The 15,261-nt window shown below is 46.5% G+C and overlaps 1 protein-coding gene across 1 annotated transcript in view; it reads right to left on the reverse strand.

Moving 5' to 3' along the window:
* Positions 1-15,261, reverse strand: part of LOC126188858 (uncharacterized) — a 70,203-nt gene that overhangs the window by 41,587 nt on the left and 13,355 nt on the right. Inside the window, exon 3 of the mRNA XM_049930501.1 lies at positions 5,915-6,087. Within this exon, the coding sequence (XP_049786458.1) occupies positions 5,915-6,087 (173 nt within the window). The remainder of the gene's footprint in view (positions 1-5,914; positions 6,088-15,261) is intronic.

The raw sequence follows: 15,261 nt of genomic DNA on the forward strand, positions 1-15,261 counted from the left end.
AGTGTTGATGTTTGCGCAGTAGCTTCGGTCTGCGTGTGAACAGAACTGCTTCGCACTTGTCGACAGTCACTTTAATACGCCATCGTTCCAACCAAGTCTCGGCAGTTTTGAGTACCTTCTGTATTCGTGAATTTATGTTTGACGGTTTCCAGTCTTGCGCAAGGATGGCTGTGTCATCCACGTAAGCGCCTAACGTCGTGTTTTGTGTTACTGGAAAGTCATTAATGTATGGGGTGAATAAGATCGGCTCCAGAATGCTTTCCTAGGGTACTCCAGCTTGGATACTGTGTTGTGTCGATTGTTTTCCCTGCACGTCGGTGTTAAAACATCTGTTCGTGAGATATGAGTGTATGAGACGTATGATTCCGTCGGGGAAACCAGCATCGCTTAGTTTGCGCATAAGGCCATTGCTCCGTTCTTAGGATGTCATTGGCGATGCAGTGCCTATTGATGCTTTCAAGTATTACCTTCTCAACAATCTTGCTGAGCGAGCACAGCAGACTGACGGGTCGGTGATTCTGTGGGAGGGAGTGGTCTTTCCCTGGCTTCCTGAACATCAGGATCTTGGCCGCCTTCCAAAAGTCATTGAAACTGTCCAAGCTAACCGTTTCGTAAGCTTCCAGAGCCCACATCTGCAGACTCCAATAGTGGACTAAAGATCCATACTACCTCTTTCTCTCAAACTGCGATATTACAAGCTCATTCATAGTTTGTAATTGCGACAGTCTGTTTGCTTCGAAACGATCTCGTACTCACGTTTTGATAGACATCTAATTTACATTTAATCTCCAATTTTACTTACTTTTAATGCATCTATAACGCCTCACAAGTTTGCTATAGGAAATGAAGCCAAATGTTCTCTAGGAGGTTGTCGCCAATGTCTTGTAATACACTTTCCCTCGACTGTTCGGGTGGAGTCAGTTCGTACTCACTTTGACTGGACTGTTCCTGATTCTCTGGAGCTGAACATCGTCTACTGTTTGGAGAGCCACCTTCAGATTCAGGCTCTTCCTGCGCTTCAAAATCAGTATATCTATCATGCATAGCCTTGTGTATTTCTGTGTCATCCCCATTATATGTCTAAATTATTCTGCTATATAATATAGAGGGGAACCAAAGAAATTGGTACACCTACCTAATATCGTGTAGGGCTCCGCGAGAAGGCAGAAATGCCGCAACACGACGTGGCATGGACTCGACTAACGTCTAAAGTAGTGCTGGAAGGAACTGACATCATGAATCCTGCAGGGCTATCCATGCTATCCAGAAGAGAACGAGGGATGGAGATCTCTTCTGAACAGCATGTTGCAAGGTATCACAGATATGCTCAATAATGTTCATTTCTGAGGAGTTTGGTGGCCAGCGGAAGTGTTTAGACTCAGAAGAGCGTTCCTGCAGCCACTCAGTAGCAATTCTCGACATGTGGGAAGTCGCATTGTCCTGCTGGAGTTGCCCGACTCCGTCGAAATGCTGAATGGACATGAATGGATGCAGGTGACCAAACAGGATGCTTACGTACGTGTCACATATCAGAGTTGTATCAACACTTATCAGGGTCCCATATCACTCCAACTGCACACGCCCCACAGCTTAACAGAGCCTCCAAAAACTTGAACAGTCCCCTGATGCCATGCAGCGCCCATGAATTCATGAGGTTGTCTCCAAACCTGTAGACGTCCATCCGCTCGATACAATTTTAAACGGGAATCGTCCTACCAACCAACATGTTTCCAGTTATTAATAGTCCAAAGTCGGTGTTAATGAGCCCAGGCGAGAGTCGAGCAGTCAGAGTATACGAGTGGGCCTTCGGCTGCGAAAGCTCATATCGATGATGTTTCGTTGAATCGTTCGCACGCTGACATTTGTTAATAATCCAGCACTGAAATCTGCAGCAGCTTGCGGAAGGGTTTCACTTACTTAGCAGTAACTGATCTAACGACTGCGAGAGGCACTTCTTGTCTTGTACAGGCGTTGCCGAACGCAGCGCCGCATTCTGCCTGTTTACATATCTTTGTATTTGAACACGCATGCCTCTACCACTTTCTTTGGCGCATCAATGTATATTGGCATTTCAAAGGTTCTCAGACATGTCACGTAAACATTTATGATATACTTGTTTCGGGACCACGCAGTGTTCTTTATCGTGGGCCACAGTGTCTCTCGGCTTACTGCTTACAGCTCGTAGCCTCTGCACCGTGTGTGTGACAGCAGGTCCCGATAACCTTGTAGACTGGCCACTCAGGCAGCAGATGGACTCAAAGCTCCAGAAATTTCGGTGTTACCATACATCACCTTTCTGCGTTTTCACTGTTATCAGAACGACAATGGGAGAAAGTCTTAGAATGCCATGTGTCGCAGCTTGGCACAGAAGTTTTGTGTACGTCCAGCGTAGACTGCATAACATCGCGTAGTAATTGTGAATTCCACTCTTTCTCCACGCCTGAGTGCCGAGTGTGCTGAGGACATTCACGTCTTCCAAGTCAACGGCCATGTTCACAGGGGCGTGTGGACGCGTTCCTTGTTTGACGTCCATTTAGGCGTCCTATGGCGCCTCGACTGGGCCGCTAAGTCATCCGATTTTAATCTCTTAGACAACGTCCGGTCTAGAGGGTCTATGCAGGGGCGACGTAGTTGAGAGCAATATTATGGAAATGTAAAAGGAGGTAAGTGAAGATGAAATTGGAGATATGATACTGAGTGAAGAGTTTGACAGAGCACTGAAAGACGTAAGTTGAAACAAGGCCCTGGAAGTACACAACATTCCATTAGAACTACTGATAGCCTTGGGAGAGCCAGCCCTTTCAAAACTGTACCATCTGGTGAGCAAGATGTATGAGACAGGCGAAATCCCTCGGACTTCAAGAAGAATATAATAATACCAATCCCAAAGACAGCAGGTGTTGACAGCTGTGAAAATTACCGAACAATCAGTTTAATAAGTCACGGCAGCGTTGTAGCCTATCCCCGATGTTGTTCAACCTGTATATTGAGCAAGCAGTAAAGAAAACAAAAGAAAAATTTGGAGTAGGAATTAAATTCGTGGAGACGAAATAAAAAATTTTGAGGTGTGCCGATGACATTGTAATTCTATCAGAGACATCAAAGGACCTGAACATCAACAAAAGGGAAACGAGGATAATGGAATGTAGTCGAATTAAAAAGGGTGATGCTGAGGATATTAGATTAGGAAATGAGACACTTAAAGTTGTAAATGAGTTTTGCTATTTGGGGAGCAAAGTAACTGATGATGGTCGAAGTAGAGAGGATATAAAATGTAGACTGGCAATGGCAAGGAAAGTGTTTCTGAAGAAGAGAAAATTGTTAACATCTAGTATAGATTGAAGTATCAGGAAGTCTTTTCTGAAGGTATTTGTATGGAGTGTAGCCATGTATGTAAGTGAAACATGGGCGATAAATAGTTTAGACAAGAGAATGGAAGCTTTCGAAATGTGGTGCTACAGAAGAAGATTAGAGGGCTAGATTACGTAACTAATGAGGAGGTACTAAATAGAGAAGAGGAATTTGTGGCACAAATTGTTTAGAAGAAGGGATCGCTTGGTAGGACGTGTTCTGAGGCATCGAGAGATCACGAATTTAGTATTGGAGGGCAGTGTAGAGGGTAAAAATCGTAGAGGGAGACCAAGAGATGAATACAGTAAGCAGATTCAGAAGGTTGTAGGTAGCAGCAGGTACTTGGAGATGAAGAAGCTTGCGCAGGATAAGGTAGCATGGAGAACTGCATGAGGCCAGTCTCTGGAATGAAGACCAGAACAACAGCTAACGTCCAGGCCGGTATGTGAAACGTGCGAGTCGACATCGCCGCAATCTGGCAGCTCCGTGGGACCTGGCCAGTGGCTTCGGATGGACGTGCCCTGTCTGGAGAGACTTCTGGACTCCGACTCCAGACTCAGACCACTGTCAGGGCCAGCAGACTGTACTGTCCTGCGGCTTCAGCGCCAGGACCGTTTTTTTGTCTGGTGTGTTTATCTGAGATCAATCGAAATCCGTCCCCAGCGTTCGTGTTGATAATTCTGAGTGATAGCTTTGTAAGGTGTCAGGCAAATCCAACACCTTCCATGAAAACCCTGACATGATAAGCAAATCCAGTAGTATGTCACATAGCTCCGAATAAACCGTGACATTAAATTAACCAAAGCAATACGAGTAACAAGTGAGCAAATGGAATACCACAGACTAACACAAGAATGCCTAAATGCATGTCATACCTTCCCACGGTGAGACAGACGCTGTTCCGAGGGGAGAAACGAGAACAGAAGCCGGGAGCAGAACCGTGTTAAGCTGGAAGGCCCTACGATAAGGGACGGACACCCACGTCGCCAGATAACCGCTAGGACCACCCCCCAGCCCATGTTAAAAGCTAGAGCCCTCCGAAGGAACAGTATAGATCTTACGATAACACAAAAAGGGCCACCCCAACCGCAAGTTTTAGCGTGAGACTTTTACGCGTCTCTGTTACGTCAGGACCACCCCCCCCCCAGCCCATGTTAAAAGATAGAGCCCTCCAGAAGAACAGTATAGATCTTACGATAACACTAAAAGGTCCACACCAGCTGCAAGTTTTAGCGTGAGACTTTTTCGCGTCTCTGTTACGTTGCAAACTTTAAAAACATTGCCCCACCAGGAAAAGTATAACGTTTCTCATTGGATAGACAGAATTTTTGTAGGCGGAGCTTAAGGTTAACATTGAGACCTTGATTGGTCAGATGAAAACACAACCAGATAGTTTTTTTAAACCAACTTCGGTAAATTGTAGTAAGGAGAAGTTAGAAAAAAGTTGCTCCCGAGACGGCGAGGTGAGCGGAGCTGTGCTGCCCACCGCCCCTTGACGAACACCGACAAGGCAATGAACACACGCGATGCCGCATAACAGCGCATAAAGCTTCACTCAGAACTGCAGAAGTCTCATCTGTTACACCCCCCTTTTTGCGTAATACTAATGTCGATCGTCAATTAAAGCTCATGGTGTTCACATTTGCCACTTGAAGTAAAAATCTGAAACACGATGATTTTTCTGTTATATAGTTATTGAGAAGCCACATCAGCCACTGTAATTTACGACAAGTTAGGTAAGTAATTAAAGATAATTGAGGGTCACTGTAGACCGTTTTGATAGTTTTCTCTCTTGTGAAACTTAATTTCAACCTAGATTATAGATGTGATATGGCATAGGTCATCCTTCGATCCATTGTAGAACTTGGAAACCCACTCAGGGAATATTCGTTCACATTTTTGTTGAACGCAGTTGGTTTTTATCATCCCGTATTAAAACATTTCCTTTTATCAATAGTGAAATTTATAAACAATGTTTTGTGAGTAGAATAAAATTTCCAATGGTAAACTTAACTGATTTTACGACGTTATTTTACCAGCTAACTAAAAATAGGAAAGCCTTGAACCCCTTCCTCTAAATTTAGTTAATATTAAGATTCTTTTACAGGGAGTGCAGTGGAGCTGACGCTGAAATCATTAAGTATTTGGTTATATCATCGCTAGTCTCACTGAACTCTTCTGAACTCTACATGTCATGTGTGGTCTGGTGTCTCCTTACCAGCAACAGGTCCCAGGTTCAAACTAGTCAATTCCCTAAAAAACACGCTCAGATCGACGGTTGCGCAAAAGTGGTAGGGAGACACGACTTAGAACAAACAGACACCACGCAGAATGTTAAGAGCTTGGGTGCTATCTGAATCTCTTTTTTCTTCCCAAGTGGGTATTATTTAATTCTGAGTTTGTTGTTATCTATGTACACTGATCAGGACGGAGTTGTCAGTGCCTCCATTGCCTACTCATCTACTTGTTCACTGCCTTGAACGAAATTTTTCTTGGTAGCATACCTTAATGAGAATATTAAAGCTTCAGTCAACAATAACACACATACAAATAAGATACTCACCAGGTTGCTTGGAAGACAGCTCGGGCAAGTTGATTGGATGTCGGAGATAACACATATCCCTGGCAGTCGTCGCCCTTGTGATGCGCTGAACGGCCTCCAGTGACTCCCAGATGATAGGATCCCACAGAGTGTGCGTTTCCAGCGTCGTCAGGTTCCATTCCGTGTCGTTCGACCTAACAAAATGAAACGGAGTCACACGATGTGACAAATGACATCCCGGAACTGGACTGCATATTCTAGGGCAGCACTGTGGAAGTCTGACTGGGATAAACTCTTTCAAATTCAAATACAGGGAGCGAAAAGCTATTTACAATTTGTACAGAAACCAGATGGCAGTTATAAGAGTCGAGGGGCACGAAAGGAAAGCAGTGGTTGGGAAGGGAGTGAGACATCGAGTAAAACTGAAGTGATATCAGGTGTTCCCCAGGGAAGCGCCCTGGGACCTCTGCTGTTCCTGATCTATATAAATGACCTGGCTGACAATCTGAGCAGTTCTCTCAGGTTGTTCGCAGATGATTCTGTAATTTACCGTCTAGTAAGGTCATCCGAAGACCAGTATCAGCTGCATTGCTGTATGGTGTGGCATGTGGCAGTTGACGCTAAATAACGAAAACTGTGAGGTGATCCACACGAGTCCCAAAAGAAATCCGTTGGAATTCGATTACTCGATAAACAGTACAATTCTCAAGGCTGTCAATTCAACTAAGTACCTGGGTGTAAAAATTACGAACAACTTCAGTTGGAAAGACCACATAGATAATATTGTGGGGAAGGCGAGCCAAAGGTTGCGTTTCATTGGCAGGACACTTAGAAGATGCAACAAGTCCACTAAATAGACAGCTAACACTACAGTCGTTCGTACTCTGTTAGAATATTGCTGCGCGGTGTGGGAACCTTACCAGGTGGGATTGACGGAGGACATCGAAAGGGTGCAAAAAAGGGCAGCTCGTTTTGTATTATCACGTAATAGGGGAGAGAGTGTGGCAGATATGATACTCGAGTTGGGATGGAAGTCATTAAAGCAAAGACGTTTTTCGTCGCGGCGAGATCTATTTACGAAATTTCAGTCACCAACTTTCTCTTCCGAATGCGAAAATATTTTGTTGAGCCCATCCTACATAGGTAGGAATGATCATCAAAATAAAATAAGAGAAATAAGAGCTCTAACAGAAAGGTTTAGGTGTTCGTTTTTCCCGCGCGCTGTTCTGGAGTGGAATGGTAGAGAGATGGTATGATTGTGGTTCGATGAACCCTCTGCCAAGCACTTAAATGTGAATTTCAGAGTAATCATGTATATGTAGAAGTAGACCCTTCCTCAGTTTTTACGTTTTCCTTTGATAGACCTGCCTAAGTCTTCCAAGTTGAATCAGGATATCAGACTGCCTCATTCCGCAATAAATTTGAGTGCCATGTGAGTCTGCCGACGCATTCGGTTGAAACACAACAAACCCTGCGCACACATCGTCCACAGTTGTCAGAACAAGGATACGATCTCGCACAGGAGGGCCACTAATACTGCATGGCTTCACAGGACACACAGACGCACGCGCACAGGGTAGTGACAGGTTAACTTTTAGATTTGCCAACCACAGCGCGTCTCTTCACGCAAGTCCTTCAGACCACCTATAAGAGGAACAACGCACTGGCCCACCGAATGCCGCGGTGTGTGGACCAGGTCAGTGGGTTGTTCTGCGCTTAGCGTGCCAGCCCTTAACTCTGTCAGTCGCTTCGCTCAGAATATGCGGACGGGCGCAATGTGTTTATTCAGACTGCTGGTAACAATAAACGTAAGTGTCTGCAGAGGATGCTGTGGCTATTTGGCTCTTTGTACGCCATTTGAAGAAGGAAAGGCGCCGCAGAACCTGAGAACACACACAGTCGGTGCAGCCTTTCCTGGATAAGAGAAATACGAATGGAGACCGTACAAGGAGTTAAGGGTATAAGAGGATAAATTTTTTAACTACACCAGAATTCGAGGATCTTGCTTCGACGAATTACTTTCGGAACTTTCTTTAGTAACTGGAGCGACAGCAAAAATGCGATCATATACAGGGTGTTACAAAAAGGTACGGCCAAACTTTCAGGAAACATTCCTCACACACAAAGAAAGAAAATATCTTATGTGGACATGTGTCCGGAGACGCTTACTTTCCATGTTAGAGCTCATTTTATTACTTCTCTTCAAATCACATTAATCATGGAATGGAAACACACAGCAACATAACCTATCAGCGTGACTTCAAACACTTTGTTACAGGAAATGTTCAAAATGTCCTGCGTTAGCGAGGATACATGCATCCATCCTCCGTCGCATGGAATCCCTGATGCGCTGATGCAGCCCTGGAGTATGGCGTATTGTATCACAGCCGTCCACAATACGAGCACGAAGAGTCTCTACATTTGGTACCGGGGTTGCGTAGACAAGAGCTTTCAAATGCCCCCATAAATGAAAGTCAAGAGGGTTGAGGTCAGGAGAGCGTGGAGGCCATGGAATTGGTCCGCATCTACCAATCCATCGGTCACCGAATCTGTTGTTGAGAAGCTTACGAACACTTCGACGGAAATGTGAAGGAGCTCAATTGTGCAAGAACCACATGTTGTGTCGTACCTGTAAAGGCACATGTTCTAGCTGCACAGGTAGAGTATCCCGTATGAAATCATGATAACGTGCTCCATTGAGCGTAGGTGGAAGAACATGGGGCCCAATCAAGACCTCACCAACAATGCCTGCCCAAACGTTCACAGAAAATCTGTGTTGATGACGTGATTGCACAATTGCGTGCGGATTCTCGTCAGCGCACACATGCTGATTGTGAAAATTTACAATTTGATAACGTTGAAATGAGAACATTTGCACTGAAATTAGGATTGACACATTGTTGGATGAACCATTCGCAGATGTGTACCCGTGGAGGCCAATCAGCTGCTGATAGTGCCTGCACACGCTGTACATGGTACGGAAACAACTGGTTTTCCCGTAGCACTCTCCATACAGTGACGGGGTCAACGTTACCTTGTACAGCAGAAACTTCTCTGACGCTGACATTAGGGTTATCGTCAACTGCACGAAGGATTCCGTCGTCCATTGCAGGTGTCCTCGTCGTTCTAGGTCTTCCCCAGTCGCGAGTCATAGGCTGGAATATTCCGTGCTCCATAAGACGCCGATCAATTGCTTCGAACGTCTTCCTGTCGGGACACCTTCGTTCTGGAAATCTGTCTCGATACAAACGTACCGCGCCACGGCTATTGCCCCGTGCTAATCCATACATCAAATGGGCATCTGTCAACTCCGCATTTGTAAACATTGCACTGACTGCAAAACCACGTCCGTGATGAACACTAACCTGTTGATGCTACGTACTGATGTGCTTGATGCTAGTGCTGTAGAGCAATGAGTCGCATGTCAACACTAGCACCGAAGTCAACATTACCTTCCTTCAATTGGGCCAACTGGCGGTGAATAGAGTAAGTACAGTACATGCTGACGAAACTAAAATGAGCTCTAACATGGACATTAAGTGTTTCCGGACACATGTCCACATAACATCTTTTCTTTATTTGTGTGTGAGGAATGTTTCCTGAAAGTTTGGCCGTACCTTTTTGTAACACCCTGTATAACCCTGAACGAAAGCTAGTTGTAACGATCAGGTACGCTTGTTCGTATCCTATTTAAATAATTTAATATTCAGCTTTTAATTGGTTGTCCGCGTTCAACACCGCAAATCACGAGGCGTACAGGACGACTCCCGCCAAATTAGTCTTCACGACTGTAAGCGGTCGTGAGAGGCAGCCAAAAGGAACATCAGAATAGGGAAAGGTATAATAAAGCTAGGAGGGTGGATGGATTGGAAGCAGGGGATAGAGTATTTTTTGAAAAACTTCCACAGGCAAGCTCAGGGCAGCGGAGGGATTGCAGAGAAGTTGTTGCCGAGATTTGTGGCACCACCACCGGTGAACTTCCTACTGAGGAATGTAAAACCAGGGCACATCTCAGCCAGATTAAGGTGACACACATAAGGGATCCAGTCACGAGAATGAGAATTGTTCCCCTCCAGTTCCGCATTAAAGGGCGGGGGGCAACTTGGCAGGATACTTTCTCTGTCCAAGTTACGCGTTTCGCGGTGTGCTGCTTGTCCAGCGCCCTCTGCTTAGGACGGCTGCCGCTCGCTTGGCTCAACAAACTCGGTCGGCGGCAGTGAGAGAGGGAAGCCGGCGCGCGGAGCTCCCCGAGTAGTCAGTAGGCGCTCGGTGTACTGCGGGGACGGCGAGCGGAACTGGGCTGCGGAGGCAATCGCCGCTCAGCACAGGCTCTGAGGTGTGGGGTTGATCTGTTATTCTGTTATTCTGCGCAATGGATTAATCTGAGATGTAGCCTTTACCCTGTGGCTTCTGCAAGATCCAATTCCTCCCCCACACTACTACAGAAGTCAGACAGACGCTCCTAACGCTCTAAAGAGAAATGCCTGAAAAACTTTCAGCGATAAATATCTTCTGGAGTCGTCCACTGTAAGGAAATGACGCAAAAATTTACAAAATTTTTTACGTAACTAGTGGGATACTTGGGTACTGGAGTAGTGCTAGTTAGTGTAAGAAAAACATGAAACTAACGAAAGTTATTATTTATTTTGAAAAAATTCTGAGAAATCACAATGGCATTCTTTTCGGAATGTGAAGTTACCTCTCAAGCGTAGGATTCGCTAATGAAATTTCTATACAAAGTTTAAGATGGTTGTTGACTTGGCAGAATGGCTGAGAGGCGCGCCTACTCAACTTGAATAATTATCCTTTAGAATGTTGCTAGGTACGGTCGAGGCTGTCACATGTGAAATGCAGTGAAGTGTACTGTTGTGGAGGAAATACGGGGCTCACAATAACTGTAGCGCACAATACCATAAGCTGCGATGACTGCTGTCTGCGCCGCTCGCTGCTGACAAATAAGATAACTCTCGTTCTATCTGGATTGACCTTCGCCAATCAAACTCTCCCTATGCGTTGATGAAGTCAAGGACTCCTATTCGCCCCTAGTCTAACTACTGGCGTGGTACACCGGTCAGATAACCAGTCCACCGCAATGCCACTCAAAATTAGCTCGCAGGCGTTTAACTATAACTCTGTCCGTTCACACCGCACAGTAAGTGTGTCGGCCAACACAGTGAACAATGCTTAATCACAAGGACTCAATATAGAGTAGCACTTCGATTCACTCTCGACAGAGTTGCTCTCCCAGTGAAGTTCTGAGGAGAGACTTGTTCCTCGCTCCAAGAGCGACGACGGAACGGCGCCTCTCCACGCCAGACGTGAAGGGGTATATCTTTCGGTCTCTTCCGTTATTCCTTCAGCTCAAGGCGTCAGAAATATCGTCTGCCAATCAGCATTGATCTTCTAAAACGGGAGAATGACGTTTCGTTTAAGGCGACCAATCCGGAAAACTGTAGCATTGGCGTTTGGCGTTTGCTGTCTCCCTGTGAAAATCTCTGAAACTGCGTGCTATGTGTAAAGAATGCGTAGACTGGCCGCTCCCACACAATGTAGCGGAATTTGCTTTTAAGCCGAACACGGGGTTGTTCCCCTCTTTTACTCGAGCCCATGCTGTCCGCTACACAGGTTGTCACCGGCCGACATAGGCTGGGTCGTCCTCTGAAGGGATTGGCGTCCCGTTGTGCGGTTTATTTCCCAAACTAAAATCTTCTTTGACCGTCGTGTCTGGAATGTATGTGTGTACGCCAGCCTCGAGTATTTCAACCACGGTGTGCTTACTTGTTAATTACATATCGTTTACACGAATTCATACAACATTGACTTTATCTTATCGAGTTTGGGTTCGAATGAAGCATCTTGATGTGCGGAATATAATTGTGAGGGCGGAATATGTAAGCAATGAAGGTCAGGAGACCACGACGTCTTACAAGGCTCTGTTTAACACCTTACCAAATACCATAGGGTATCATATAACTAAATACAAAGATAGGTAATACACACATTTTCATTGTAGCTTCATACTAATTGCCTACATTATTACGAATGTTAGACAGTTCATAATGGTCAACTCTTGTGAATGATGTGATGTGTGTGCTGAAGTTTCCGGAGACACCACGTTTTCCACATTTTCATGTGTATTTGTACAGCTTGTGCATGGCTGGACGGTACTAATGAAATTGCTGTTCCGTGGAGGGATCTGGGGTGACAGGTTGAGTTGACAAGAATCATCTGTGATGGCTTTCATAATAATTTTGGTTACTGCCCCTAGACTGTCAGGTGCTTTTTTTAAATGGTTGAGCAAAAACAAAGTAATGGTCTGGATCATCATCATTTTTTGCCGGAATTTCTTTCAATACCCATACAAACTATAGTTCACTGTTCTCAGTTCCTGTGTCATTACCCTTTGTCTTCTTCAGCCTCAAGGGCTTTAATATCCGAGTCTCAATTTAGTTCTTCAGTATGCTCAATTCTTGGGCTTGCTGCTCGAAGTAGAACACCGTGAATTCATTGTCCCAGGAAGGGGAAACTTTATTGACACATTCCTGGGGTCAGATACATCACATGATCACACTGACAGAACCACAGGCACATAGACACAGGCAACAGAGCATGCACAATGTCGGCACTAGTACAGTGTATATCCACCTTTCGCAGCAATGCAGGCTGCTATTCTCCCATGGAGACGATCGTAGAGATGCTGGATGTAGTCCTGTGGAACGGCTTGCCATGCCATTTCCACCTGGCGCCTCAGTTGGACCAGCGTTCGTGCTGGACGTGCAGACCGCGTGAGACGACGCTTCATCCAGTCCCAAACATGCTCAATGGGGGACAGATCCGGAGATCTTGCTGGCCAGGGTAGTTGACTTACACCTTCTAGAGCACGTTGGGTGGCACGGGATACATGCGGACGTGCATTGTCCTGTTGGAACAGCAAGTTCCCTTGCCGGTCTAGGAATGGTAGAACGATGGGTTCGATGACGGTTTGGATGTACCGTGCACTATTCAGTGTCCCCTCGACGATCACCAGTGGTGTACGGCCAGTGTAGGAGATCGCTCCCCACACCATGATGCCGGGTGTTGGCCCTGTGTGCCTCGGTCGTATGCAGTCCTGATTGTGGCGCTCACCTGCACGGCGCCAAACACGCATACGACCATCATTGGCACCAAGGCAGAAGCGACTCTCATCGCTGAAGACGACACGTCTCCATTCGTCCCTCCATTCACGCCTGTCGCGACACCACTGGAGGCGGGCTGCACGATGTTGGGGCGTGAGCGGAAGACGGCCTAACGGTGTGCGGGACCGTAGCCCAGCTTCATGGAGACGGTTGCGAATGGTCCTCGCCGATACCCCAGGAGCAACAGTGTCCCTAATTTGCTGGGAAGTGACGGTGCGGTCCCCTACGGCACTGCGTAGGATCCTACGGTCTTGGCGTGCATCCGTGCGTCGCTGCGGTCCGGTCCCAGGTCGACGGGCACGTGCACCTTCCGCCGACCACTGGCGACAACATCGATGTACTGTGGAGACCTCACGCCCCACGTGTTGAGCAATTCGGCGGTACGTCCACCCGGCCTCCCGCATGCCCACTATACGCCCTCGCTCAAAGTCCGTCAACTGCACATACGGTTCACGTCCACGCTGTCGCGGCATGCTACCAGTGTTGAAGACTGCGATGGAGCTCCGTATGCCACGGCAAACTGGCTGACACTGACGGCGGCGGTGCACAAATGCTGCGCAGCTAGCGCCATTCGACGGCCAACACCGCGGTTCCTGGTGCGTCCGCTGTGCCGTGCGTGTGATCATTGCTTGTACAGCCCTCTCGCAGTGTCCGGAGCAAGTATGGTGGGTCTGACACACCGGTGTCAATGTGTTCTTTTTTCCATTTCCAGGAGTGTATAAGTGAAATTTCGTGTAGCACCTGAGTAGCTTTTCGAACTGCAGGCTTTCCGATACTCTTTCACAAGTCCATATGTCAGATTTTTCCATTTCTTTTCCAACATCAGACCTACAAAGATACGTATGTAGTGTTTTAACTATCTGGCTTCTGGATGCTCTTTCGCTGGTATTCACCGTGGCTCTCGGCTGGGAACAGCTGCAGTCAGCCAAACTGTGCAATGAGTTTGCAGAGCGATGTGGCCGAGCGGTTCTGGGCGTTACAGTCTGGAACCGCACGACCGCTACGGTCGCAGGTTCGAATCCTGCCTCGGGCATGGGTGTGTGTGCTGTCCTTAGGTTAGTTAGGTTTAAGTATTTGTAAGTTCTAGGGGGACTGATGACCACAGCAGTTAAGTCCCATAGTGCTCAGAACCATTTGAACCATTTTTTGCAGAGCGATGCCTTCCGCAAGCGACGCAGAGGCTTCAAACTTTCGTCATATTGTTGGAGCTACACATGCATCAGAGTATCATTTTATTACACTTACAGAAATATTTTCATTAGTTTTGATGGCACTGCGTGACAGCAACTATAAATTACATATACTGCCGTTGATGCATTTGAAAATGTAGCGATTTGTCGATTTTGAAAGATTCGTTCTTGTACACACACTTGACACATGGGAATTTAGCAGTATCTAATGTAGAGGAAATAAAATGTATTCAAGGCAAAATTCCATACTTCAATATTGATGCTGAAGCATTCAGCCTACCTGATCGTGTTTAGCTGCTACAACACGAAGATGACGTGCTGCAGACGCGAAATTTGACCGACAGGAAGAAGATGCTGCGATATGCAAATGATTAGCTTTTCAGAGCATTCACACAAGGTTGGCGCCGGTGGCGACATCTACAACGTGCTGATATGAGGAAAGTTTCCAACCGATTTCTCATACACAAACAGTAGTTGACCGGCGTTGCCTGGTGATGCGTTGTTGTGATGCCTCGTGTAAGGAAGAGAAATGCGTACCATCACGTTTCCGACTTTGATAAAGGTCGGATTGTAGCCTTTCGCGATTGCGGTTTATCGTATCGCGACATTGCTGCTCGCGTTGGTCGAGATTCAATGACTGTTAGCAGAATATGGAATCGGTGGGCTCAGGAGGGTAATACGGAACGCCGTACTGGATCCCAACGGCCTCGTATCAGTAGCAGTCGAGATGACAGGCATCTTATCCGCATGGCTGTAACGGATCGTACAGCCACGTCTCGATCACTGAGTCAACAGATGGGGACGTTTGCAAGACAACAACCATCTGCACGAACAGTTCGACGACGTTTGCAGCAGCAAAGACTGTCAGCTCGGAGACCATGGCTGTGGTTACCCTTGAAGCTGCATCACAGACAGGAGCGCCTGCAATGGTGTACTCAACGACGAACCTGGGTGCACGAATGGCAAAACGTCATTTTTTCGGATGAATCCAGGTTCTGTTTAC

The sequence above is a fragment of the Schistocerca cancellata genome, chromosome 5, assembly GCF_023864275.1.
Source record: "Schistocerca cancellata isolate TAMUIC-IGC-003103 chromosome 5, iqSchCanc2.1, whole genome shotgun sequence".
NCBI classification, from domain to species: domain Eukaryota; kingdom Metazoa; phylum Arthropoda; class Insecta; order Orthoptera; family Acrididae; genus Schistocerca; species Schistocerca cancellata.